At 41.2% G+C, this 25581-nt stretch overlaps 1 protein-coding gene across 8 annotated transcripts in view; it reads left to right on the top strand.

Moving 5' to 3' along the window:
- Positions 1 to 25581, top strand: part of Iftap (intraflagellar transport associated protein) — a 119503-nt gene that overhangs the window by 57051 nt on the left and 36871 nt on the right. For 7 of the 8 annotated variants that reach the window (XM_063283301.1, NM_001106491.2, XM_063283300.1 and 4 more), the window contains 2 exon segments: positions 1144 to 1210; positions 22545 to 22684. In XM_063283301.1, the coding sequence (XP_063139371.1) occupies positions 1144 to 1210; positions 22545 to 22684 (207 nt within the window). 8 annotated transcript variants of the gene reach the window in all.

Genomic DNA, 25581 nt, shown 5'->3' with positions numbered 1-25581 from the left:
TTAAACTGTTTGTGTTTGGTTGGGTGCTAAATCTTTTTTCCTTAAAGTTTAACAAAAGGAAAGGACATTCTAGCATAATCATTAAGAACGAAGATGCTATAATGTAACTGATTCTCAAATTTAAATGTTGAAACTGTTAGAGAAAAGGTGAATTTTGCTTTTGAATATATATGCCAAGCAATAGTTGCAATTACTTGCTTAGACATATGGAAGCTACCATTTTAACTTTCTATGATGTCAGCATGGTCTGCCCACTACATATTCAGCTCAGGACAGAAAGACACAGCCTGTCTTGAACTGCAGTTAAGGAATCTCAGTTTACAATTTTAAGATAGTCTGTATTCAGGCTGTGAGCATAAAATGGATGGTGACCTTGTGCCTTTACCACACGCCATGTGCCAGCATTTTTTTATTTATACTCTTTGATAGTCCCCTGAGATACATTTGCTTGTTATTCTGTAATGCCTCATTGTCAGTGTGCAGTGGTATTCTATGTGGAATAGTTCTTCACTGAAATGCTGCTATTGGGTCTGGGAAGGTTATTTGCTGTTGTTTTTTTACCATTGAAGTAATTCTCAGATGTACTTGGCTGAAAGAGAGAACACTTGATATTTTGCCCTACTGACCGCTCCTATGATTTACCTGGGCAGCATGATTTTGTTGTGAATGAACTCTTCTTTCTTGCTCTCTTGAGTTTCCTCTCTCTGGCTCTCCAGAGCGCTATAAGAAAGCACACTATGGGGAAGGATGGTAGCCCAGCACCACCACCTTCACCAAACCAGTAACCTACTGTCTGACAGCGGTGTTAAAAATCCTGGGAAGAAAATCTGTTAACCTGAAATGCCTCTTTGTCAATGTGCAATGGGAAGTGGTATTCTAAGTGGAATATTCCTTACAAGAAACCTTTCGGCCTGTGCATCTCCCTTCACTGTAGAAAGCAGACTACAGTGTTGGAAAGCCCTGGACTTGCAAATGTCTTGCTTCGTTCAGTGGAAAAGCTTGTATACAACAGCTTTAACAGGGCCTTGAGAGTTCACAGGAAAACATACCTAGCCTTTAACAGAGTGGTGTGTGTGTGGGCCCATGACTGCACTGTCTTTCTTCATGTCTAATATCTGCAAGATAATTTCAATCTTCTTGTAGGTAGACAACTTCCTAGACTTAGAAGATGTGGACACGGAGGAAGAGAGTAAGCCCCAGATGAACAAGGGTATGTACTCTCCATACTGCGTGGCCTCTTTCTAGAATCTACAAGTGATTTATGTTGGTTTGATATTTTTAGCAATCCTTACCTTACCTCTCTCTCTTGATGTAAGAAAAACCGAGGTTGTAAAATTTCTTTTTGAAAAGCAAAAACTTCTACTCAATTGGTCAAAGCCTTTTGAAACCTTTGGTTTAAGTGAAATGGAGCTGTCCCTTTGCTTCCCCCCAAATTCAGATAAATTAAACTATTAAATAATTGTGCCACATACAGCTCTTATAAAGTCATTGCCTCATTTTTTAGAAGAACTGTCTTATGAATAGATATTATTTTAAAGGAAAATATACAACAGCAGTTGATCATAAAATCATAGGAATATAAATATTGATCACAAAATAAACAATAATATGCAGAATTTTTCCTTTAAAATTTATGAAATATGTAAATGAACACAGATTTTTTTGAGTTCTACCCCCCTACTCCACTAAAAGAGGCTGGATGCTAATTGGTCGATGTTCATGTAAAGATTGCTTTGTTTCCTGGTTAGTATTTTTGTATAAATACAGGTATATTTCTTCATGGGACCTTTGGAGTTTGAGCTGGAGAGATATAGCCCAACTGATAGAGAATTTGCTCAGAACTTAACAATTTCCTCAGCCCAACATTAACACTGAGTGTGGTAGCCTGTGGGGTAGTACCAGCACATGAGGACCAGATGTTTAGGTCTTCCTTGACTGCAGAGCCAGTTTAAGTCTAACCTGGGCCTCATGAGAACCAATCTCCAAAAGAAGCAAACAAACAATGAGAATAGGGACAGCAGGAAGCCCTGTCTCTCTATTGGACGTGAGAGGACATCTTGAAGTTGATCTTCTCCTGCTGTTACACTGTTTATTCACAACCCAAGTTATTGCTGTTGTTGTTCTTGTTGGGAGAAGAGGTTTCCTTGGAACCAGATGGGCATTGAAGTGGCTGCAGAGAGTTGATCTGGGGTAGGAACTGCTTCTCTCTTGATGGTGTATACCCTGCCCTAGCTTTTTGGGCTTCTTGATTTGGTAAGGCTTTGGGAATTTAAAGCAATGAAAGTTTTTCTTCTCCTTAACATACTGCTCCATTGGAGATGTTTCTCAAGTACCCATTAGCCAGAAGACTGGGAGATTTTGAAATTACTCATTTCAGCAAGATCAAAGGAAATTGCGTTCTTCAGGGAGCATTGACTGACTTCATACCCCATTCATTCTTGAGTTTTTGTAAGACCTGCCTAAGAGGTCTCAAGGCTGGTAAAGCACCCATTTTGGTTGATTTTGAGAGTAAAACTTGCTTTAAAAAATGCAGATTCCTTTATCCTGCACCTACAAGGAAGTTGAATTCATTAGTTCTTTGGTGGCATTCCCTGAACTGCATTTTAGCCATTATAATCCTGCTGTTGTTTGAGGTTGGTACATTGAGACTGTTGGTTCTTGTCTGTATATAAAACATTAACAAATAAAATCAGCTTTATAGGCAAGTATTGGGCGCTTTCACGATGAAATTTCTCACTTTATCACTAGCAATAAGTCTGTACTTGTTATATGGCCTGCTGTTCTTCTGCTCTCCCCAATGGAAACTGTGGATAGCTGAGGAGAATCTCTCTGAGGAGTGGTATTTGGCAGCTTTTATATCCCTTAGCATTTGATAGCAGTGAGCTGTAGCCACAGACAGGAGGGAGCACCTGCATGTAGCACACTCCAGAGCTGCAATTCTGATGAGTGGATTACTTTACTTTACTTGTTGGTTCAGCTCATAGGTCTAGGGGACCAGAATCCTTAGCTTTGTAAATGTAGGCCTAGGGAGCTGGCATTCCTCCACCCCTAGCAGGGCCAGTATTGTACCTGCAGGGCCAACAGTATCTGAGAGTCTTGGCTCCAGGCTTGAAATCTTCCATGAGCTCTTCCCATGAAAATGACAAAGTCTTGCTGGGGAGTGGATGTACTTGAGGAGCTGTAGTAATCAGCTGGGCTCATTGTATGGTTAGTGTGTATTTTTCTCAAGGTGTCTGCAGTGTTCAGAACAGCTAGTATAAGCATCGAAGAAATCCAGGTGGCTGTTTACACGTCAAATGCTGAAGTCTGCCAGTGCAACATGGGATAGCAGCTGCTAATTAGGGAGTCACATTGTCCTATGCCCACCATCTTTGCTTATTTGCAGGGAAGTGATCAGGATTGCTTACAACAAGAATCTAAAGAGCTCATCACTAATGCGAATAGTGATTTGTGAACCTCTAACACTGTTTAAAAGTGTTGAACACCAAGCAAGTGTATCAGAAAAAGGCGGATCCCCTTCATCTGTTTTACACTGACATAAACCAATATGGCCAGCAAATTTCATTGGTTTTTAACATCAACCTTTTCTATTGTTTGTGACATTGCTTTTTTTTTTTTTTTAAGATTTATTTATTGTTTATATGAGTACACTGTAGCTGTCTTCAGACACACCAGAAGAGGGTGTCAGATCTCATTATAGATGGTTGTGAGCCATCATGTGGTTGCTGGGATTTGAACTCAGGACCTCTGGAAGAGCAAAACCACTGAGCCATTTCTCTAGCCCAACATTGCTTTCTTTAAAATGTTTTCTTAATTACGCTGTTCAGTTACCAGCTTTATTTTCTTCTTTAAAAAGTTGAATAAAAAGATCTCACGAGCATCACGTTTCTAGAAACTGATAGCAGAAGGTGTTGCATTTGGGAATGAATGCTGGGTACTGAGCTGAACCAAGTCTCAGTGTGCTTGAATGCAGTAGTTAGGACTGTCTTGTGTGAAATGATGTGTGAATGGATGACTGACAGTCAATTCAGTCTGCAGTGATCCATTCTAATCGCCAAAAAGACCACCAGGTTTTCCCAATTTTCATAATGCACAATCTGGGTCACTTGAAAGGAAGAAAGAAATGAAATACTTGGTGCCAAGGTGAATCTCAGTGTGTGGCCTAATTTGTATTGCACTTCAGGAATGTGAGCAGAAGGCAAATATTTATATCAGATGGGAAATGTGACATTTTTAAATAGGCAAGTTGCTCGTATAATTTTGGCAGCTGGGAGGTTTACTGATTAGATTCTGTTGTTATTGTTTAAGCAACAGATTTGCCTGGGGCAACAAGGAAGCTTGTTTTGTATTGTTTTTTCTACCATTGATTTTATTTTTTCACTGTATCCATGGTCATAAATATTCTCCAAGATTCAAGAGCACAGTTTCTTTCCAGTGTTTACCTTATCATTTTGACAGCCGAGGAGTAGCGCTTTGGAGTCAAGTTTTTGGCAGAACCCACACAGTGAAGTCATGAGTGGCCTGACAGTACATTCCTTATGAGGTTTGGTACCCTACATTCATTTGACATCAGATTAGCACCTTTTCCTCTTTTGAATTCAAAATAGAGAGGTTAACCTGGTGATTGCTTTGCCTCAGACAAGATGGCTCAAATTGCTATTCAACAAAATTATGATTTGGGATAGCTGCAGTCATTACAGGAGGTCATTAGGGTAGGAAGGCTGTTGTTTATTTAGTCTCTCAGTTCCAGTGCGGCTGGCTGGAGAGACTGGATTTTGGAGGTCCACTTTTATTATCATACTTGCATAGACAGTGGGTGTATTTACACTGTAGTTCACTGTGTTGGATGAGAATGGATATCGATTCCTCAACAGTTGCAGCCCTATTTGATTTTTAAATTAAAAACAAGTTTCTTTTATTGAAATTAATTACAATATAATTACATCATTTCTTCTTTTCATTTGCTTCCTCTGCACAGCCCCATATACCCCTGCTTGCTTGCTTTAAAATCCATGACCTTTTTCATTAATTGGTGTTACACACACACACACACACACACACACACACACACACACACACCCCACTGCTCAGTCTGTTATACTACTTGAATGTGTGTTTTCAGGGCTGACACTTTGGTATTTGATAACCAATTGGTGTGCTCTTCCTGCTCTCAGCACTCTTTGGTTGCCTAAGGTTATGTGTGTAGGTGGGGTCAAGGCCTGTGGTCTCTCCTCCATTCGCTTTGGCATGCCTCTTGTTGTCGTCGTTAAGTTTCTACGTAGGAAGTTGCTGAGATTTTATGGGGTAGCGTCTGACATTACTAGGAGACACACTCATACAGCAGAGTCTCTGGTCCTCTGGCTACTATCTTTCTGCATCCCCGCTGCACTTTAGCCTTAGGTATATGCATGTTTTGTAGAAGTGTCTGTCTTAGTTAGGATTTCTATTGTTGTGAGGCGACACCATGGCCATGAGAACTCTTATAAAGAAAATAAAGTTTAATTGGAACTGGTTTATAGTCTCATTATTATCATGGCAGGAAGCATGGTGGTGTGCAGGCAGATATGGTGCTGGAGAAGGAGCTGAGAGGTCTACATCTTGATATGCACACAGCAGAAATGAAAGTGACACTGGCCGGGCTTGAGCATCTGAGACCTCAAAGCCCACACCATGGTGGTACACCTCCTGTAACAAGGACACACGTTCTAATAGTGCCACTCCCTGTGGGCCTATGGGGCCCATTTTTATTCAAAGCACCACAGTGTCCACTGGGACTGGGCCCCACAACTCTGAAATTTGAATAGTTGTGGTTTTCTGTAATGTTCTCCGTCTGATAAAGTTTCCTTGATGAGGTGTGAGGACTTCATGTACCTGGCTGGACACTGAAGAAACATGTGTTTGGTCTGCTACGTTGAGAGGTTAGAAGCCTAGTTGATTTTTCAATGTCTTCAGCACTTGTAGATAATTTTGGTTATTTTGAGTGTGTGCATGCAAAGGACGACATCAGGCACTTGAAAAAAAGTTTTTTTTTTAATTTTTAAACTTTAAAAAAATATTTTATATATTTACGTTCAAATGTTATCCCTTTTCCCCCTTCTCCCATACTCCTCCACCCCTGCACTCTGCTTCTAAGAGGATGTACCCACTCCAACCTCAACACCCTGGTATTCCCCTCTACTGGGGAAACAAGCCTTCACAGGACCAAGGACTTTCCCTGGCATTGATGCTGGACAATGCCATCCTCTGCTACATATGCTGCTGGCGTCATGGGTCCCTCCATGTGTACTCATTGGTTGGTGGTTTAGTCCCTGGGAGCTCTGGTGGGATCTGGTTGGTTGATATTGTTGTTCTTCTTATGGAGTTGCAAACCCCTTCAGCTCCTTCAGTCCTTCTATAATTCCTTGATTGGGGTCCTCTTGTTCAGTCCAATGGTTAGCTGCAACCATCCTTATCTGTATCAGTAGGGCTCTGGCAGAGTCTCTCAGGAGACATCCATATCTGGCTCTTGTCAGCAACCACTTCTCGGCATCAGCAATAGTGACTGGGTTTGGTGGCTGCATATGGGATGGATCCCCAGGTGGGGCAGTTTCTGGATGACCTTTTCTTCAGTCTCTGCTCCACTCTTTGTCCCTATATTTCCTCCTGTGGATATTTTGTTCCTCCTCCTCCTCCTCTTCCTCCTCCTCCTCCTTCTTCTTCTTCTTTTTCCATCTTTATTAACTTGGGTATTTCTTATTTACATTTCGATTGTTATTCCCTTTCCTGGTTTCCAGGCCAACATCCCCCTAACCCCTCCCTTTCTCTATGGGTGTTCCCCTCCCCATCCTCCCCCCATTGCCGCCCTCCCCCCGCCAGTCTAGTTCACTGGGGGTTCAGTCTTAGCAGGACCCAGGGCTTCCCCTTCCACTGGTGCTCTTACTAGGATATTCATTGCTACCTATGAGGTCAGAGTCCAGGGTCAGTCCATGTATAGTTTTAGGTAGTGGCTTAGTCCCTGGAAGCTCTGGTTGCTTGGCATTGTTGTACATATGGGGTCTCGAGCTCCTTCAAGCTCTTCCAGTTCTTTCTCTGATTCCTTCAATGGGGGTCCCATTCTCAGTTCAGTGGTTTGCTGCTGGCATTCACCTGTGTATTTGCCGTATTCTGGCTGTGTCTCTCAGGAGAGATCTACATCCGGTTCCTGTCAGCCTGCACTTCTTTGCTTCATCCATCTTATCTAGTTTGGTAGCTGTATATGTATGGGCCACATGTGGGGCAGGCTCTGAATGGGTGTTCCTTCAGCCTCTGTTCTAAACTTTGCCTCTCTATCCCCTCCCAAGGGTATTCTTGTTCCCCTTTTAAAGAAGGAGTGAAGTATTTGCATTTTGGTCATCCTTCTTGAGTTTCATGTGTTCTGTGCATCTAGGGTAATTCAAGCATTTGGGCTAATAGCCACTTATCAATGAATACATACTATGTGTGTTTTTCTGTGATTGGATTACCTCACTAAGGATGATATTTTCCAGTTCCATCCATTTGCCTATGAATTTCATAAAGTCATTGTTTTTGATAGCTGAGTAGTATTCCATTGTGTAGATGTACCACATTTTCTGTATCCATTCCTCTGTTGAAGGGCCTCTGGGTTCTTTCCAGCTTCTGGCTATTATAAATAAGGCTGCTGTGAACATAGTGGAGCATGTGTCTTTGTTTTATGTTGGGGCATCTTTTGGGTATATGCCCAAGAGAGGTATAGCTGGGTCCTCAGGTAGTTCAGTGTCCAATTTTCTGAGGAACCTCCAGACTTATTTCCAGAGTGGTTGTACCAGTCTGCATTCCCACCAATAATGGAGGAGTGTTCCTCTTTCTCCGCATCCTTGCCAGCATTTGCTGTCACCTGAGTTTTTGATCTTAGCCATTCTCACTGGTGTGAGGTGAAATTTCAGGGTTGTTTTGATTTGCATTTCCCTTATGACTAAAGATGTTGAACATTCCTTTAGGTGTTTCTCAGCCATTCGGCATCCCTCAGCTGTGAATTCTTTGTTTAGCTCTGAACCCCATTTTTTAATAGGGTTATTTGTCTCCCTGCGGTCTAGCTTTGAGTTCTTTGTATATTTTGGATATAAACCCTCTGTCAGTTGTAGGATTGGTGAAGATCTTTTCCCAATCTGTTGGTTGCCGTTTTGTCCTAACAATTGTTCTTCCTTCTAAGAAGGAATAAAGCATCTACATTTTGGTCTTTCTTCTTCTTGGGCTTCTTTGGCTTCATATGAACTGTGAATTTTTTCTTAGGTATTCCAATCTTTTGGGCTAATACCCATTTATTAGTGAATGCATACCTTGTGTGTTCTTTTGTGACTGGGTTATCTCACACAGGATGATATTTTCTAGTTCCAACCATTTGCCTATGAATTTCATGAAGTCATTGTTTTTAATAGCTGAGTAGTACTCCATTGTGTAAATGTACCATATTTTCTGAGTCCATTCCTCTGTTGAAGGGCATCTGGGTTCTTTCTAGCTTCTGGTTATTATAAATAAGGCTGCTATAAACATAGTGGAGCATGTGTCTTTGTCTTATGTTGGAGCATCTTTTGGGTATATGCCCAGAAGTGGTATAGTTGGGTCCTCAGGTAGTTCAATGTCCAATTTTCTGAGGAATCACCAGACTGATTTCCAGAGTGGTGTACTAGCTTGCAATCCCACCAATAATGGAGGAGTATTCCTCCTTCTCCACATCCTCGCCAGCATCTGTTGTCACCTGAATTTTTGATCTTAACCATTTTGACTGGTGTGAGGTGGTATCTCAGGGTTGTTTTGATTTGCATTTTCCTAATGACTAAGGATGTTGAACATTTCTTTATGTGCATCTCATCCATTTGATATTCCTCAGTTGAGAAATTTTTGTTTAACTTTGTATCCCATTTTATAATAGGGTTATTCGATTCTCTGGAATCTAATTTCTTGAGTTTTTTTGTATATATTGGATAGTAGTCGTTAATCAGATGTAGGATTGGTAAAGACCTTTTCCCAATTGGGTGGTTGCCATTTTGTCCTATTGAGAGTGTCCTTTGCCTTAGAGAAGCTTTGCAATTTTATGAGGTTTTCATTTGCCTTCTACTGGTCTTGGGTATATTTGCTTCTTTTTGTTTTAGAGCTTTTAGGTGTGCTGTCAAGCTGCTCATGTATGCTCTCTCCTGTTTCTTTTTGGAGGCACTCAGAGCTATGAGTTTTCCTCTTTGTACTTCTTTCATTGATTGAGCCCCATAAGTTTGCTTATGTTGTGTCTTCATTTTCATTAAATTCTAACAAGTTTTGAATTTCATCATTTCTTCCTTGACCAAGTTATCATTGAGTAGAGCATTGCTCAACTTCCATGCATATGTGCACTTTATGTCATTTTGTTGTCAATGAGGACCAACTTGAGTCCCTGGTGATCTGATAGGATGCATGAAATTATTTCATTCTTCTTGTATCTGTTGAGGTCTTTTTTGTTACCAATTAAATGGTCAATTTTGGAGAAGGTACCATGAGGTGCTGAGAAGAAGGTATATTCTTTTGTTTTAGGATGTAATATTTTATAGATGTCCGTTAAACATTTGGTTCATAACTTGGTTTATAATTTGGTTCATGTTAGTTTAACCATGTCTCTGTTTAGTTTTTGTTTCTATGATCTGTCCATTGATGAGAGTTGGGTGTTAAAATTTCCCACTATTATTGTGTGATATGCAATGTGTGCTTTGTGCTTTAGTAAAGTTCCTTTATGAATGTGGGTGCCTTTGTATTTGAAGCATAGATGTTCAGATTTGAGAGTTCATTTAGGTAGATTTTTCCTGTGAAGTGTATGAAGTGTGATTCTTTATCTTTTTTGATAACTTTTGGTTGAGAGTCAATTTTATTTAATATTAGAATGGCTACTGCAGCTTGTTTCTTGGTACCATTTTCTTGGAAAACTACTCTGAGGTAGTGTCTATCTTTGTCATTGAGTTGTATTTCCTGTATGCAGCAAAATGCTGGGTTCTGTTTACGTATCCAGTCTGTTAGTTTATGTCTTTTTATCCGGGGAGTTGAGTCCATTGATGTGAAGAGATATTGAGGAATTCTGATTATTTCTTTTTATTTTTGTTGTTTGAGGTAGAATTAGGTTTATGTGTCTCTCTTCTTTTGGTTTTGTTGCAAGGAGATTACTTTCTTGCTTTTTCTAGGGTGTAGTTTCCCTCTTTGTGATGGAGTTTTCTATCTATTATTCTTCGTAGGGCTGGATTTGTAGAAAGATATTGTGTAAATTTGGTTTTGTCATGGAATATCTTGGTTTCTACGCCTATGTTATTTGAGAGTTTTTGCTTGGGCTGGCATTTGTGTTCTCTTAGGGTCTGTATGACATCTGTTCAGGATCTTCCAGCTTTCATAGTCTCTGTTGAGAAATCTGGTGTAATTCTGATAGGTCTGCTTTTATATGTACTTGACCTTTTTCCCTCACTAGTTTTAATATTCTTTCTTTGTTTTGTGTGTTTGGTGTTTTAACTGTTATATGACTTGAGGAATTTCTTTTTTCCTCAAATCTGTTTGGAGTTTTGTAAGCTTTTTGTATGTCTGTAGGCATCTCTTTCTTTAGGTTAGGAAAATTTTCTTCTATAATTTTGTTGAAGGTATTTACTGGCTCTTTAATTTGGTAATCTTCATTCTCTTCTATACCTGTAATTCTTAGGTTTGGTCTTCTCATTGTTTCCTGGATTTCCTATTTTTTTTGGGTTAGGAGCTTTTTGCTTCTTGCATTTTCTTTGACTACTGTTCAGTGTCTTCTCTGGTATCTTCTGCCCCTGAGATTCTCTCTTCTATCTCTTGTATTCTGTTGGTGATGCTTGTGTCAATAACTCCTGATCTCTTTCCTAGGTCTTCTATCTCCAGGGTTGTCTCCCTTTGTGCTTTCTTTATTGTTTTTATTTCCAGTTTTAGATCCTGCATGGTTTTGTTCAATTCTTTTACCTATTTGGTTGTGTTTTCCTGTAATTCTTTAAGGGATTTTTGTGTTTCCTCTTTAAGGGCTTCTACTTGCACATCTGTGTTGTCCTGTATTTCTTTAAGGGAGTTATTTATGTCCTTCTTAAAGTCCTCTATCATTATCGTGAGAAGTGATTTTAAATCCAAATCTTACTTTTCTGGTGTGTCGGGGTACCCAGGATTTGCTCTTGTGGGAGAACTGGGCTCTGGTGGTGCCAAGTTCTCTTGGTTTCTGTTGCTTAGGTTCTTATGCTTGCCTCTCACCATCTGATTATTTCTGATGTTAGCTGGCCTTGTTGTGTGTGCCTGGAGCTTACCCTTCCTGTGGGCCTGTGAGCCTGTGATCTTTGGAGTGAGAGCTCTCCTGGAAGACTAGCTCTCTGCAGGCAGACTTTGTGTTCTAGGACCGTGGAACTGTCCCAGCTCTGGGTGCAGATGGAGACAGGATGGGTCTGGTCCTAGACTGCCCTGTGGCTCCAGAGCCCTGTGCTTTCCTGGCAGGTCTCTCTTTGGACAGTCAGTAGAGAGAAAATAGGGGTCCTACATGTGTGCTGTGGGCTTAGGAGGGAGAGTGCTCCTAGCAGACCAGCTCTCTGCAGGCAGGTTTTGTGTCATAGGGCTGGGGTACAATCCCAGCTCTGGGTGCAAATCAAAAGTCCTTGTTTTATCTGCAACATTAAGCATGTATAGGGAGCCTGTAAATGACCAGTGATTCTTACTCAACAACTACTTAACAACTATAGCTTGTTTCTGGAACATAACTGAAGGCTAAAATACCAGCCCCTCCCCCCCTTATTTTAAATATTTATTTATTTATTTATTTATTTATTTATTTTTGATTGAAATTTTTTTTTTTTTATTAACTTGAGTATTTCTTATATACATTTCGAGTGTTATTCCCTTTCCCGGTTTCCGGGCAAACATCCCCCTCCCCCCTCCCCTTCCTTATGGGTGTTCCCCTCCCAACCCTCCCCCCATTGCCGCCGTCCCCCCATAGACTAGTTCACTGTGGGTTCAGTCTTAGCAGGACCCAGGGCTTCCCCTTCCACTGGTGCTCTTACTAGGATATTCATTGCTACCTATGGGGTCAGAGTCCAGGGTCAGTCCATGTATAGTCTTTAGGTAGTGGCTTAGTCCCTGGAAGCTCTGGTTGCTTGGCATTGTTGTACTTTTGGGGTCTCGAGCCCCTTCAAGCTCTTCCAGTTCTTTCTCTGATTCCTTCAACAGGGGACCTATTCTCAGTTCAGTGGTTTGCTGCTGGCATTCGCCTCTGTATTTGCTGTATTCTGGCTGTGTCTCTCAGGAGCGATCTACATCCGGCTCCTGTCGGTCTGCACTTCTTTGCTTCATCCATCTTGTCTAATTGGGTGGCTGTATATGTATGGGCCACATGTGGGGCAGGCTCTGAATGGGTGTTCCTTCAGTCTCTGTTTTAATCTTTGCCTCTCCCTTCCCTGCCAAGGGTATTCTTTTTCCTCATTTAAAGAAGGAGTGAAGCATTCACATTTTGATCATCCGTCTTGAGTTTCGTTTGTTCTAGGGATCTAGGGTAATTCAAGCATTTGGGCTAATAGCCACTTATCAATGAGTGCATACCATGTATGTCTTTCTGTGATTGGGTTAGCTCACTCAGGATGATATTTTCCACTTCCAACCATTTGCCTACGAATTTCATAAACTCGTTGTTTTTGATAGCTGAGTAATATTCCATTGTGTAGATGTACCACATTTTCTGTATCCATTCCTCTGTTGAAGGGCATCTGGGTTCTTTCTAGCTTCTGGCTATTATAAATAAGGCTGCTATGAACATAGTGGAGCACGTGGCTTTTTTATATGTTGGGGCATCATTTGGGTATATGCCCAAGAGAGGTATAGCTGGATCCTCAGGCAGTTCAATGTCCAATTTTCTGAGGAACCTCCAGACTGATTTCCAGAATGGTTGTACCAGTCTGCAATCCCACCAACAATGGAGGAGTGTTCCTCTTTCTCCACATCCTCGCCAGCATCTGCTGTTACCTGAGTTTTTGATCTTAGCCATTCTCACTGGTGTGAGGTGAAATCTCAGGGTTGTTTTGATTTGCATTTCCCTTATGACTAAAGATGTTGAACATTTCTTTAGGTGTTTCTCAGCCATTCGGCATTCCTCAGCTGTGAATTCTTTGTTTAGCTCTGAACCCCAATTTTTAATAGGGTTATTTGTTTCCCTGCGGTCTAACTTCTTGAGTTCTTTGTATATTTTGGATATAAGGCCTCTATCTGTTGTAGGATTGGTAAAGATCTTTTCCCAATCTGTTGGTTGCCGTTTTGTCCTAACCACAGTGTCCTTTGCCTTACAGAAGTTTTGCAGTTTTATGAGATCCCATTTGTCGATTCTTGATCTTAGAGCATAAGCCATTGGTGTTTTGTTCAGGAAATTTTTTCCAGTGCCCATGTGTTCCAGATGCTTCCCTAGTTTTTCTTCTATTAGTTTGAGTGTGTCTGGTTTGATGTGGAGGTCCTTGATCCACTTGGACTTAAGCTTTGTACAGGGTGATAAGCATGGATCGATCTGCATTCTTCTACATGTTGCCCTCCAGTTGAACCAGCACCATTTGCTGAAAATGCTATCTTTTTTCCATTGGATGGTTTTGGCTCCTTTGTCAAAAATCAAGTGACCATAGGTGTGTGGGTTCATTTCTGGGTCTTCAATTCTATTCCATTGGTCTATCTGTCTGTCTCTGTACCAATACCATGCAGTTTTTATCACCATTGCTCTGTAATACTGCTTGAGTTCAGGGATAGTGATTCCCCCTGAAGTCCTTTTATTGTTGAGGATAGCTTTAGCTATCCTGGGTTTTTTGTTATTCCAGATGAATTTGCAAATTGTTCTGTCTAACTCTTTGAAGAATTGGATTGGTATTTTGATGGGGATTGCATTGAATCTGTAGATTGCTTTTGGTAAAATGGCCATTTTTACTATATTAATCCTGCCAATCCATGAGCATGGGAGATCTTTCCATCTTCTTAGGTCTTCTTCAATTTCTTTCCTCAGTGTCTTGAAGTTCTTATTGTACAGATCTTTTACTTGCTTGGTTAAAGTCACAATGAGGTACTTTATATTATTTGGGTCTATTATGAAGGGTGTCGTTTCCCTAATTTCTTTCTCGGCTTGTTTCTCTTTTGTATAGAGGAAGGCAACTGATTTATTTGAGTTAATTTTATACCCAGCCACTTTGCTGAAGTTGTTTATCAGCTTTAGTAGTTCTCTGGTGGAACTTTTGGGGTCACTTAAATATACTATCATATCATCTGCAAATAGTGATATTTTTACCTCTTCTTTTCCGATCTGTATCCCCTTGATCTCCTTTTGTTGTCTGATTGCTCTGGCTAGAACTTCAAGAACTATATTGAATAAGTAGGGAGAGAGTGGGCAGCCTTGTCTAGTCCCTGATTTTAGTGGGATTGCTTCAAGTTTCTCTCCATTTAGTTTAATGTTAGCAACTGGTTTGCTGTATATGGCTATGTTTAGGTATGGGCCTTGAATTCCTATTCTTTCCAGGACTTTTATCATGAAGGGGTGTTGAATTTTGTCAAATGCTTTCTTAGCATCTAATGAAATGATCATGTGGTTTTGTTCTTTCAATTTGTTTATATAATGGATCACGTTGATGGTTTTCCGTATATTAAACCATCCCTGCATGCCTGGGATGAAGCCTACTTGATCATGGTGGATGATTGTTTTGATGTGCTCTTGAATTCGGTTTGCCAGAATTTTATTGAGTATTTTTGCGCCGATATTCATAAGGGAAATTGGTCTGAAGTTCTCTTTCTTTGTTGTGTCTTTGTGTGGTTTAGGTATAAGAGTAATTGTGGCTTCGTAGAAGGAATTCGGTAGTGCTCCATCAGTTTCAATTTTGTGGAATAGTTTGGATAATATTGGTATGAGGTCTTCTATGAAGGTTTGATAGAATTCTGCACTAAACCCGTCTGGACCTGGGCTCTTTTTGGTTGGGAGACCTTTAATGACTGCTTCTATTTCCTTAGGAGTTATGGGGTTGTTTAACTGGTTTATCTGTTCCTGATTTAACTTCAGTACCTGGTATCTGTCTAGGAAATTGTCCATTTCCTGAAGATTTTCAAATTTTGTTGAATATAGGTTTTTATAGTAAGATCTGATGATTTTTTGAATTTCCTCTGAATCTGTAGTTATGTCTCCCTTTTCATTTCTGATTTTGTTAATTTGGACGCACTCTCTGTGTCCTCTCGTTAGTCTGGCTAAGGGTTTATCTATCTTGTTGATTTTCTCAAAGAACCAACTTTTGGTTCTGTTGATTCTTTCTATGGTCCTTTTTGTTTCTACTTGGTTGATTTCAGCTCTGAGTTTGATTATTTCCTGCCTTCTACTCCTCCTGGGTGTATTTGCTTCTTTTTGTTCTAGAGCTTTTAGGTGTGCTGTCAGGCTGCTGACATATGCTCTTTCCTGTTTCTTTCTGCAGGCACTCAGCGCTATGAGTTTTCCTCTTAGCACAGCTTTCATTGTGTCCCATAAGTTTGGGTATGTTGTACCTTCATTTTCATTAAATTCTAAAAAGTTTTTAATTTCTTTCTTTATTTCTTCCTTGACCAGGTTATCATTGAGTAGAGCATTGTTCAATTTCCACGTATATGTGGGCATTCTTCCCTTATTGTTATTGAAGACCAGTTTTAGGCCGTGGTGGTCCGATAGCACGCATGGGATTATTTCTATCTTTCTGTACCTGTTGAGGCCCGTTTTTTGACCAATTATATGGTCAATTTTGGAGAAAGTACCATGAGGAGCTGAGAAGAAGGTATATCCTTTTGCTTTAGGATAGAATGTTCTATAAATATCCGTTAAGTCCATTTGGCTCATGACTTCTCTTAGTCTGTCGACATCACTGTTTAATTTCTGTTTCCATGATCTGTCCATTGATGAGAGTGGTGTGTTGAAATCTCCCACTATTATTGTGTGAGGTGCAATGTGTGTTTTGAGCTTTAGTAAGGTTTCTTTTACGTATGTAGGTGCCCTTGTATTTGGGGCATAGATATTTAGGATTGAGAGTTCATCTTGGTGGATTTTTCCTTTGATGAATATGAAGTGTCCTTCCTTATCTTTTTTGATGACTTTTAGTTGGAAATTGATTTTATTTGATATTAGAATGGCTACTCCAGCTTGTTTCTTCTGACCATTTGCTTGGAAAGTTGTTTTCCAGCCTTTCACTCTGAGGTAGTGTCTGTCTTTGTCTCTGAGGTGTGTTTCCTGTAGGCAGCAGAATGCAGGGTCCTCGTTGTGTATCCAGTTTGTTAATCTATGTCTTTTTATTGGGGAGTTGAGGCCATTGATATTGAGAGATATTAAGGAATAGTGATTATTGCTTCCCTTTATATTCATATTTGGATGTGAGGTTATGTTTGTGTGCTTTCATTCTCTTTGTTTTGTTGCCAAGACGATTAGTTTCTTGCTTCTTCTAGGGTATAGCTTGCCTCCTTATGTTGGGCTTTACCATTTATTATCCTTTGTAGTGCTGGATTTGTGGAAAGATATTGTGTGAATTTGGTTTTGTCATGGAATATCTTGGTTTCTCCATCAATGTTAATTGAGAGTTTTGCTAGATACAGTAACCTGGGCTGGCATTTGTGTTCTCTTAGGGTCTGTATGACATCAGTCCAGGATCTTCTGGCCTTCATAGTTTCTGGCGAGAAGTCTGGTGTGATTCTGATAGGTCTCCCTTTATATGTTACTTGACCTTTTTCCCTTACTGCTTTTAATATTCTTTCTTTATTTTGTGCGTTTGGTGTTTTGACAATTATGTGACGGGAGGTGTTTCTTTTCTGGTCCAATCTATTTGGAGTTCTGTAGGCTTCTTGTATGTCTATGGGTATCTCTTTTTTTAGGTTAGGGAAGTTTTCTTCTATGATTTTGTTGAAGATATTTACTGGTCCTTTGAGCTGGGAGTCTTCACTCTCTTCTATACCTATTATCCTTAGGTTTGATCTTCTCATTGAGTCCTGGATTTCCTGTATGTTTTGGACCAGTAACTTTTTCAGCTTTACATTATCTTTGACAGTTGAGTCAATGATTTCTATGGAATCTTCTGCTCCTGAGATTCTCTCTTCCATTTCTTGTATTCTGTTGGTGAAGCTTGTATCTACAGCTCCTTGTCTCTTCTTTTGGTTTTCTATATCCAGGGCTGTTTCCATGTGTTCTTTCTTGATTGCTTCTATTTCCATTTTTAATTCCTTCAACTGTTTGATTGTGTTTTCCTGGAATTCTTTCAGGGATTTTTGTGTCTCCTCTCTATGGGCTTCTACTTGTTTATTTATGTTTTCCTGGAATTCTTTCAGGGATTTTTGTGTCTCCTCTCTATGGGCTTCTACTTGTTTATGTTTTCCTGGAATTCTTTCAGGGATTTTTGCGATTCTTTCAGGCATTTTTTCGATTCCTCTCTGTAGGCTTCTACTTGTTCTCTAAGGGAGTTCTTCATGTCTTTCTTGACGTCCTCCAGCATCATGTCAAATATGATTTTGAAAATAGATCTTGCTTTTCTGGTGTGTTTGGATATTCCATGTTTGTTTTGATGGGAGAATTGGGCTCCGATGGTGCCATGTAGTCTTGGTTTCTGTTGCTTGGGTTCCTGCGCTTGCCTCTCGCCATCAGATTATCTCTAGTGTTACTTTGTTCTGCTATTTCTGACAGTGGCTAGACTGTCCTATAAGCCTGTGTGTCAGGAGTGCTGTAGACCTGTTTTCCTCTCTTTCAGTCAGTTATGGGGACAGAGTGTTCTGCTTTCGGGCGTGTAGTTTTTCCTCTCTACAGGTCTTCAGCTGTTCCTGTTGGCCTGTGTCTTGAGTTCACCAGGCGGCTTTCTTGCAGCAGAAAATTTGGTCTTACCTGTGGTCCCGAGGCTCAGGTTCGCTCGTGGGGTGCTGCCCAAGGGCTCTCTGCAGTGGCAGCAACCAGGAAGACCTGTGCCGCCCCTCCGGGAGCTTCAGTGCACCAGGGTTCCAGATGGTCTTTGGCTTTTTCCTCTGGCGTCCGAGATGTGTGTGCAGGGAGCAGTCTCTTCTGGTTTCCCAGGCTTGTCTGCCTCTCTGAAGGTTCAGCTCTCCCTCCCACGGGATTTGGGTGCAGAGAACTGTTTATCCGGTCTGTTTCTTTCAGGTTCCGGCGGTGTCTCAGGCAGGGGTCCTGCCGTTCCTGGGCCCTCCCCCACGGGAGCCCAGAGGCCTTATACAGTTTCCTCTTGGGCCAGGGATGTGGGCAGGGGTGAGCAGAGTTGGTGGTCTCTTCCGCTCTGCAGCCTCAGGAGTGCCCACCTGACCAGGCGGTTGGGTCTCTCTCTCACCGGGTCTGGGAGCAGAGAGCTGCTGCGGGCCGGGATCCACGGGTGTGGGACTTCCCGTAAACACAGAACATGCCAGGTCCTAGAGAAATTCTGCTTCCGTGTGTCCCAAGCTCACCAGGCAGCTTTCTTGCCTCAGAAAATTTGGTCATACCTATGGTCCCGAGGCTCAGGTTCGCTCGTGGGGTGCTGCCCACGGGCTCTCTGCAGCGGCAGCCAGATTTATTTATTTTTACAAAGGTACTCTTCAGATGTACCAGAAGAGGGCATTGGATCCCATTACAGATGGTTGTGAGCCACCATGTGGTTGCTGGGAATTGAACTCAGGACCTCTGGAAGAGCTGTCAGTGCTCTTAACTGCTGAGCCATCTCTCCAGCACCACCAACTTTTGTTCTTGTGATTGATAGTTTTTTGGAGGAATTAGGTATTGACCATAGAATCCCACATATAATATCATTATAAATTGTTCTAGACCTCATGAGAACACAGGGTGGGAGGACTGAAGTTTGCCTGTCCAACAGAGAAAGTTCTCTAAGTGCACGTGACCTACAATGTAAAAAACTGTTACCCTAATGATGAATCCGAGTTAGGGGTAAAGAGAAAGGAGATCATAGGAATTGTGTAAAGCAGGGCTTTAAAGACCTTTTCCTCCCAGGATTTCTTTTCACAGAAGAAAATTTGATGCAGCCCTAAGTATGTGCACATAAAGAAGGTATACAAGTCACAAAGAGGTTTATCTTAACACAGTTTTTAGTATACAATTAGTTTTACCATTTATTAAAGATAAAAATTATAATTAGTGATGTAGATATACTTAGATAAATTAAAAGGTTAAGTATTGGGTGACTATTCGGTGCTGTATCATGCAAAACATCTTCAGGGTAGATGGATAGTTGATTGTACAGTTGCCAATGCTGTAAATTCCTCTTCTCATAGTTATGTAGAACAAAGTAGCAGAATTATATTTAGGACCATTTTAGAATTTGTTGAAATTTCTGTTCTAATAACAAGTCAAAATGAATTTGATGAATTTAAAAAAAATGAACTGCAAGTCAGCAACCCAAACAGCTGTTTTTAAAGTCAGCTATTCTAGTGTGATACAGTCAACTCGAAGACAAACTAATTTGCTTAAATGTTGAGGAATATGTTTTTTTCTAGTTAAGCTGTTAGGGTTTCATAAGAGCTGGAAACTTTGTATGTATAGGGAAAACAGGGAAGTTCACAATATCTAGAAGTATACGTCTCAGCTGAAGTATTTTGGGAAGTGTTCTTGGGGACTGAGGGGTTAATAGCACACATGGTATTTAGTGTACACCAAGTGTGTTCAGACCAGTGCTACAGTGACCTTGACAATACAACACAGTTGAATGCTAGGAATATCTTGGAAGTTGGCTTAATTTTTGGTTATTGTTTCATAAAGCTCTTGCTGTTGCCGAACTTTGTACAATTCTCACATTTGGTGACATGACTCCATATAGGGTTCATCCCACAGTTTAAGCTGCTGTGGCATAAAGAACATGATAGCCCCATGCTTACAGCAGAGGGCACATTCCAACCAACTTGAAGTATCATCTTTGGATGGCATCACTATTTACTAAAACCATCAAGGAAGGAGACAGGTCTTTGCCTTACAATGATCCTCGATCCCCACTCTTCTAGTTTTTATATTTTCTAACTTACCCATCTACCAAGATGTAATTGGGAAGCCATGTTGACCAGAGGAAAAACTTACTCTCCAGTACTTATTATTACATAAAGAAATTTCTATATTCTTCCTGAGAAGGGAGTAAAGTAGGGAAGCTAATTCCCTCCCTTCCCTCCCTCCCTCCCTCCCTCCCTCCCTCCTTCCCTCCCTCCCTTCCTTTCCTTCTCTTTTAATCATTCATCCAAGGAAAGGAATAGTTCCCCAATCAGATAGATTGGGGAAAGAAACTAGGTGTGTGTGGACCAGCTCCTCTGTTTCTGCGGGGTCTATGCTGTTCGGAATTTTGTGTCTTGTATTCTGAGCGTACAACTCTCTCAGAGTAGACATACTTCGAGGCTGGAGCTTCCTAGTGAGGGTTTTCACTGTAAACACATTCATTTCCTGCTTCCAAGAATGGCTTAGAATTCACTGTGTTGGCCTCTGACAGTATGCATTCTTTTTTTTTTTTTTTTTTTTTTCTTTTTTTCGGAGCTGGGGACCGAACCCAGGGCCTTGCGCTTGCTAGGCAAGTGCTCTACCGCTGAGCTAAATCCCCAACCCTGACAGTATGCATTCTTGAATTCTGTCTTTACCCCAGAGAAAAGATGACTGCAATTTAAGGTGCTGAGGATGTGGAGTCTTTTTGCTTTGAAATAATTGTTCCCATGGCAGTAGAATTGTTACAAAAGAAGTCATTTGTTGTTGTTGTTGTTGTTGTTGTTGTTGTTGTCGTTGTTGAAAGTCTTGGTTTGGATGAAAACAGATTAGGGCTGTGAAGCTTCAGTAAAGGACCCACACACTTGTTCTGCTTGCCACATCTTTTGTTGGACAGAACGGCACTGTAATATAAGGCTGGAGAGCAGAATTGATTCTCAGTTCTCATCAGAACTAGTGTTTGCACCAGCAGCCAGTTGGCCAGAGAGATGTTGTTCCTCACGTTGAGAGGCATAAGCCTCTTCTTTATTGCTTGTTGGCAGGTCCTCACAGCCTTGGACCTATCCTGAACTCTTACACAAGGGAGCTCAGTGTAGGAGTTTGGCTTCGAACTTATAAGAAGGTACATTAGGAGGCCAGTTTTTTCCCACCGTTACTGAGTTTACTAAACATGTTGCATTCTAGGCATCACATGTTTGGAAAATGTACTTAGTGCTGCCTGCTACACTCAGAGCTACAGGTGACACTTCTTGGCCCTGAGCATAGCCATTTCATATAATGAAGCAAAATTAAATACGTAATAAAAAAGGTTTGTTTAACACTGTTTGGCTGAGGTCCGGGCACAGTGCCGACTCTGCCTTTCTAACTGTGGGATCCCGAGTGAGATCTCTCTCAGTGTGTACAGCTCATTGCCTAGAACACTGAGAACACTGAGAGCTGTTGGGAGGGTTAGCCGTGCTGGCAGTTGTCAAATACTGGACACTTCAGGGTCTGTTGTTATTATTTCCTCTATTCATGCTGGTTAACAAGATGATGTTCTAAAATTCCAATAATGGGGCTCAACAGGACTTCCTTCCTCACTGTCTTCCCAGCACAGCTCCCAGTTTCCAGAAGATCTGATTCTGTGTTCTTTTTCTCCACATTAAAAGTCAGCAGTGATTTATTTCTGTGGGTGTGATAGCTATGGAGGTGAAGGTTGGATTTCAGAGTAGTCTTAGTTTTTGAAAATCAGAACTGCATAGTCATCTTACTGCATATTCTGCCATTGCCATTAGCCCAGATACATGTGCTGCTAATCACGTCCACTGAGAACTTAATGAGGCTCATCCTAGAGAAGCAGGCAATAATAGCATCTTGTTGCAAGTTCCTGGCTAGTGAGGTGCTCTCACTAGCTTCTCGGATATTCTGGAAGTCTAGACCGAGGCTCGTGCTCTTCTGTGTGTCTGTTTGCTCTCCTTAAAGGTCTGTTGTACATTCATAAAGCGTCACACAAACAAGCCAGCACGCCACTTTCAATAACTGCATGGGGAAACTAAGATTGGTTATTGAATTCTTGTGATTGTGCTAAACAAGCAGGAAACATGTTGTTTGCAAGTGTTGAAAATGAGCCTGTGCATTTTTCATATGACACAGTATTTCATTTCTCTGCTGAAAGCTAAAGTACTTTCCTTCTGGCATCCTCATTTTGTAATATATATACTTTTGAAATACTGCTGCCTTGTTACAGAAGTCTGCACTCCATTTTCTTTCTCTTCACCCCCTCAGGAAACTATGGGAAAATGAGGCAAAAGCAACATCTTCCTACCTTATTTTCCTGAGCAGTAGAAATGGAGTCAGGCATGGGAGGCCCATTATGTCACTCCCTCAGTCCCCTCCAAACCTCCCGGGTGGCCTGTACAACCTTACAGCACGATAAAAGGTCAACACACAGGTGCCTTCTGTTTTATAGAAAGGGACTCTCTTGAGTCAAGTTCACAGATGAAGACAAGCATGGTGCTAGGGTCAGCTTTCTCTGCGTTACCTGCCTGATTTGATTGTCGCTGGCTTTTAGATTACTTGGGGAGATGATGAGCTTCACAGGAGATCAGCTGAGATATTTTGTATCCAACAGATTGGATGGCACTTCCAGGTGAGGTGGAACAGGGTATAAGCATCAGTGCTCCTGCTTATGTTCCTGCTGTGGGCCTGCCACTCACCTCTGAGGGGAAGCCAACGCCCGCTGTGGGAAGAACTCAGACGCAAACTGAAGAGGTACTTTATATGGGGGTGGGTTCCATATGATAACACCTGGATTTTGATCTTTCAGGGAACCTCTATATTTGCATGCTTTGTACTTTTCCTCAGTCCGGGGTAATTTAGAGTTCATGCTGCATAGCTGGTCTTACTTCCACCTCTATCTGACTGATACAGAGCAGTGGTGTGTGAGTAGAAGCACGTCTTACCTCCCAGTAGTTCTGCATGCAGACTGCTCGACAGGTGAAGGGCGGTTTCCTTCTCTCTTCCCACCTGACCTGGCCATGGTTATTGTTTCAGAGGTCCTATAAACCTTTGTATTATGTGAGGTAAGGCCAGCCTGGAAACAGAATCCCAGTCTGAAATCTGTGCCTGAGAGGAAGTAGAAGTTCATTTTTTTGTATTTAGAAATCTGCAGAGAGTTACTACAGTGAACAGGTCTTTCATCAGAGGTCAAAGACTCTCTATGACTTGAATCTATTGACAACTGCTTAGTAATTGTTCATGTTTAAGCACAGGGAAGGCTGGGAAATGTCACCTGCCCATCGTCTTCAAAAGAGGGGGGAGCAGAATCTCTATTACAGCTTATTCTCCCTAAAGTATCACTTGAGAGCCATTTTTGCTATCATTTTACAGCTCTTCTGTAAACATTCAACAACCGCACAGCAGATGTGCTGGGAAGTAACCTCTTACCCTGTTTAATGTAACAGGGGTGAATACAGGAGGTTGCTAAAGACTCTTTATTAATGCTTTCTAATAAAAATCCCTAGGGTCTCTCTTTGATTTACTTAATCATTCAGATGCTCTTGTAACTGCATATTCAGTTATGGAATCTGGCATTCAATCAGAGATAACATGTGCATTTCAGTCTTAAATGCTCCTTTTCCTTAGAGTACTTTGGTTTACTGTAGTGAAAAGTATACCCAGGGTGCTCGCAGACTTGCATTGAATTTCCAAATTGCTTACTAGACAAATCAGCCAGGACAGCCACTTCCCAATATGCTCTTTGAATTATAGATTATATGCTCTAAGCTGTGAGAAGCTAAAATTACAGGGCTTCTCCAAGCAGAAGTCTGTTTCCTCTTTAGACTTGTTTATATTCTTGGCTAGTTGTGCCCATATAAGTCAGACATGTGGCATAGCACCTAGTGCTTTAAGAAATGCAATTACTTTTAAGTCAGTTCTAGAATATATATACATATATATATATATATGACAGTAATAGAAATTATTATAAATTAGTTTCAGTTAGTGGTTAAAGAAGCTTATTCTGGAATATATATGATAGCCAATGAAACTCATGTTACAACAGTGAGTTTGATACTCAAGGCCTTGTACAAAATAGGCAAGCATTCATGTTCCCCGTTTTAAAAGTACTTTTTTTGAGATTCTCATGAAAAGTGTTGTTATTATATGTACCCTCAATTTCTGGCTTCCCCTAAGTCACCCATACCTCCTTACCCACCCCCAGTTTTGTATAAATGCTTTCACTAAACTGAAACATGCACTGCACTTGCTCCAAAGCCCAGGCTGGCAGTCATCTCACCTCAGCTCCCAAGTATGAGGATGATCTGTTAGCACTACTAAGGCTGACGTATGGCTGAACTGTTTTAAAGGAGTTTCTGTACGTGTTCTAACAGAAAATGTGAACATTTTAAAATGTTGGAGTCAGGGGTTGGAGGGATGGTTCAGTGGTTAGGAGCATTGAGTTCAATTTCCAGCAACCACATGGTGGCTTACAACCATCTGTAACGGGAGCCAGTGCCCTCTTCTGGTTGTCTAAAGACAGCGACAGTGTACTGATATAGATAATAAATAAATCTTAAAAAAAAAAAAGGTTGGAGTCAAATTAATACGAGCAATTTTTGTGTTGTCAAACTCAAGAGCTATCTGTGACTAGTTTTTGCTGCCATTGGGTTCTCTAGGCTGACACTTTGTACATAAGTTTCATTACTTTCTTCTTTTAATATATAAAAAAATATATATATAACTATTTTTTATTGGATATTTTCTTTATTTACATTTTAAATGTTATCCCCTTTCCTGGTTTCCCTTTCAGAAACCCCCTATCCCATTCCCCCTTCCCCTGCTTCTATAAGGGTGCTCCCCCACACCCACTCACTCTGGCATTCCCCTACACTGGGGCATCAAGCCTTTACAGGACCAAGGGCCTCTCCTCCCATTGATCTCTGACAAGGCCATCCTCTGCTACATATGTGGTTGGAGCCATGGGTCTCTTTGGTTGGTGGTTTATTCCCTGGGAGCTCTGGGGGGTCTGGTTGGTTGATATTGTTGTTCTTCCTATGTGGTTGCAAACCCCTTCAGCTCCTTTAGTCCTTTCTCTAATTCCTCCTTTGGGGTCCCTGTGCTCAGTTCGATGGTTAGCTGCAAGCATCCTCTTCTGTATCAGTAAGGCTCTGGCAGAGCCTCTCAGGAGACCTCCGTATCAGGCTCCTGTCAACACGAACCTCTTGGCATCAGCAATAGTGACTGAGTTGGGTGGCAGCATGTGGGATGGATCTCCAGGTGGGGAAATCTCTGGATGACCTTTTCTTCAGTCTCTGCTCCACTCTTTGTCCCTGTATTTCCTCCCGTGAGTATTTTGTTCCCCATTCTAAGAAGGACTGAAACATCCACATTTTGGTCTTCCTTCTTCTTGAGCTTCATGTGGTCTGTGGATTATATCTTGGGTATTCCCAGCTTTTGGACTAATATCCACTTATCGGTGATTGCATATCATATTGTTCTTTTGTGATTGGGTTACCTCACTCAGGATGATATTCTTGTGATTCTGGTTGTGTCAGAACTCCTCAGAGTCCAGCTGTCTCTGTGATCCTGTAATCCTGAAATCCTTGTGTGTCAGAGCTCCTGGGTGTCAAGCTGCATCTGGGATTCTGAAATTTTGGTGTGACCAA

This window comes from Rattus norvegicus, chromosome 3 (assembly GCF_036323735.1).
Source record: "Rattus norvegicus strain BN/NHsdMcwi chromosome 3, GRCr8, whole genome shotgun sequence".
Classification (NCBI taxonomy): domain Eukaryota; kingdom Metazoa; phylum Chordata; class Mammalia; order Rodentia; family Muridae; genus Rattus; species Rattus norvegicus.
The sequence above is the reverse complement of the archived record's forward strand: the minus strand, read 5'-3'. Positions and strand labels throughout refer to the sequence as shown.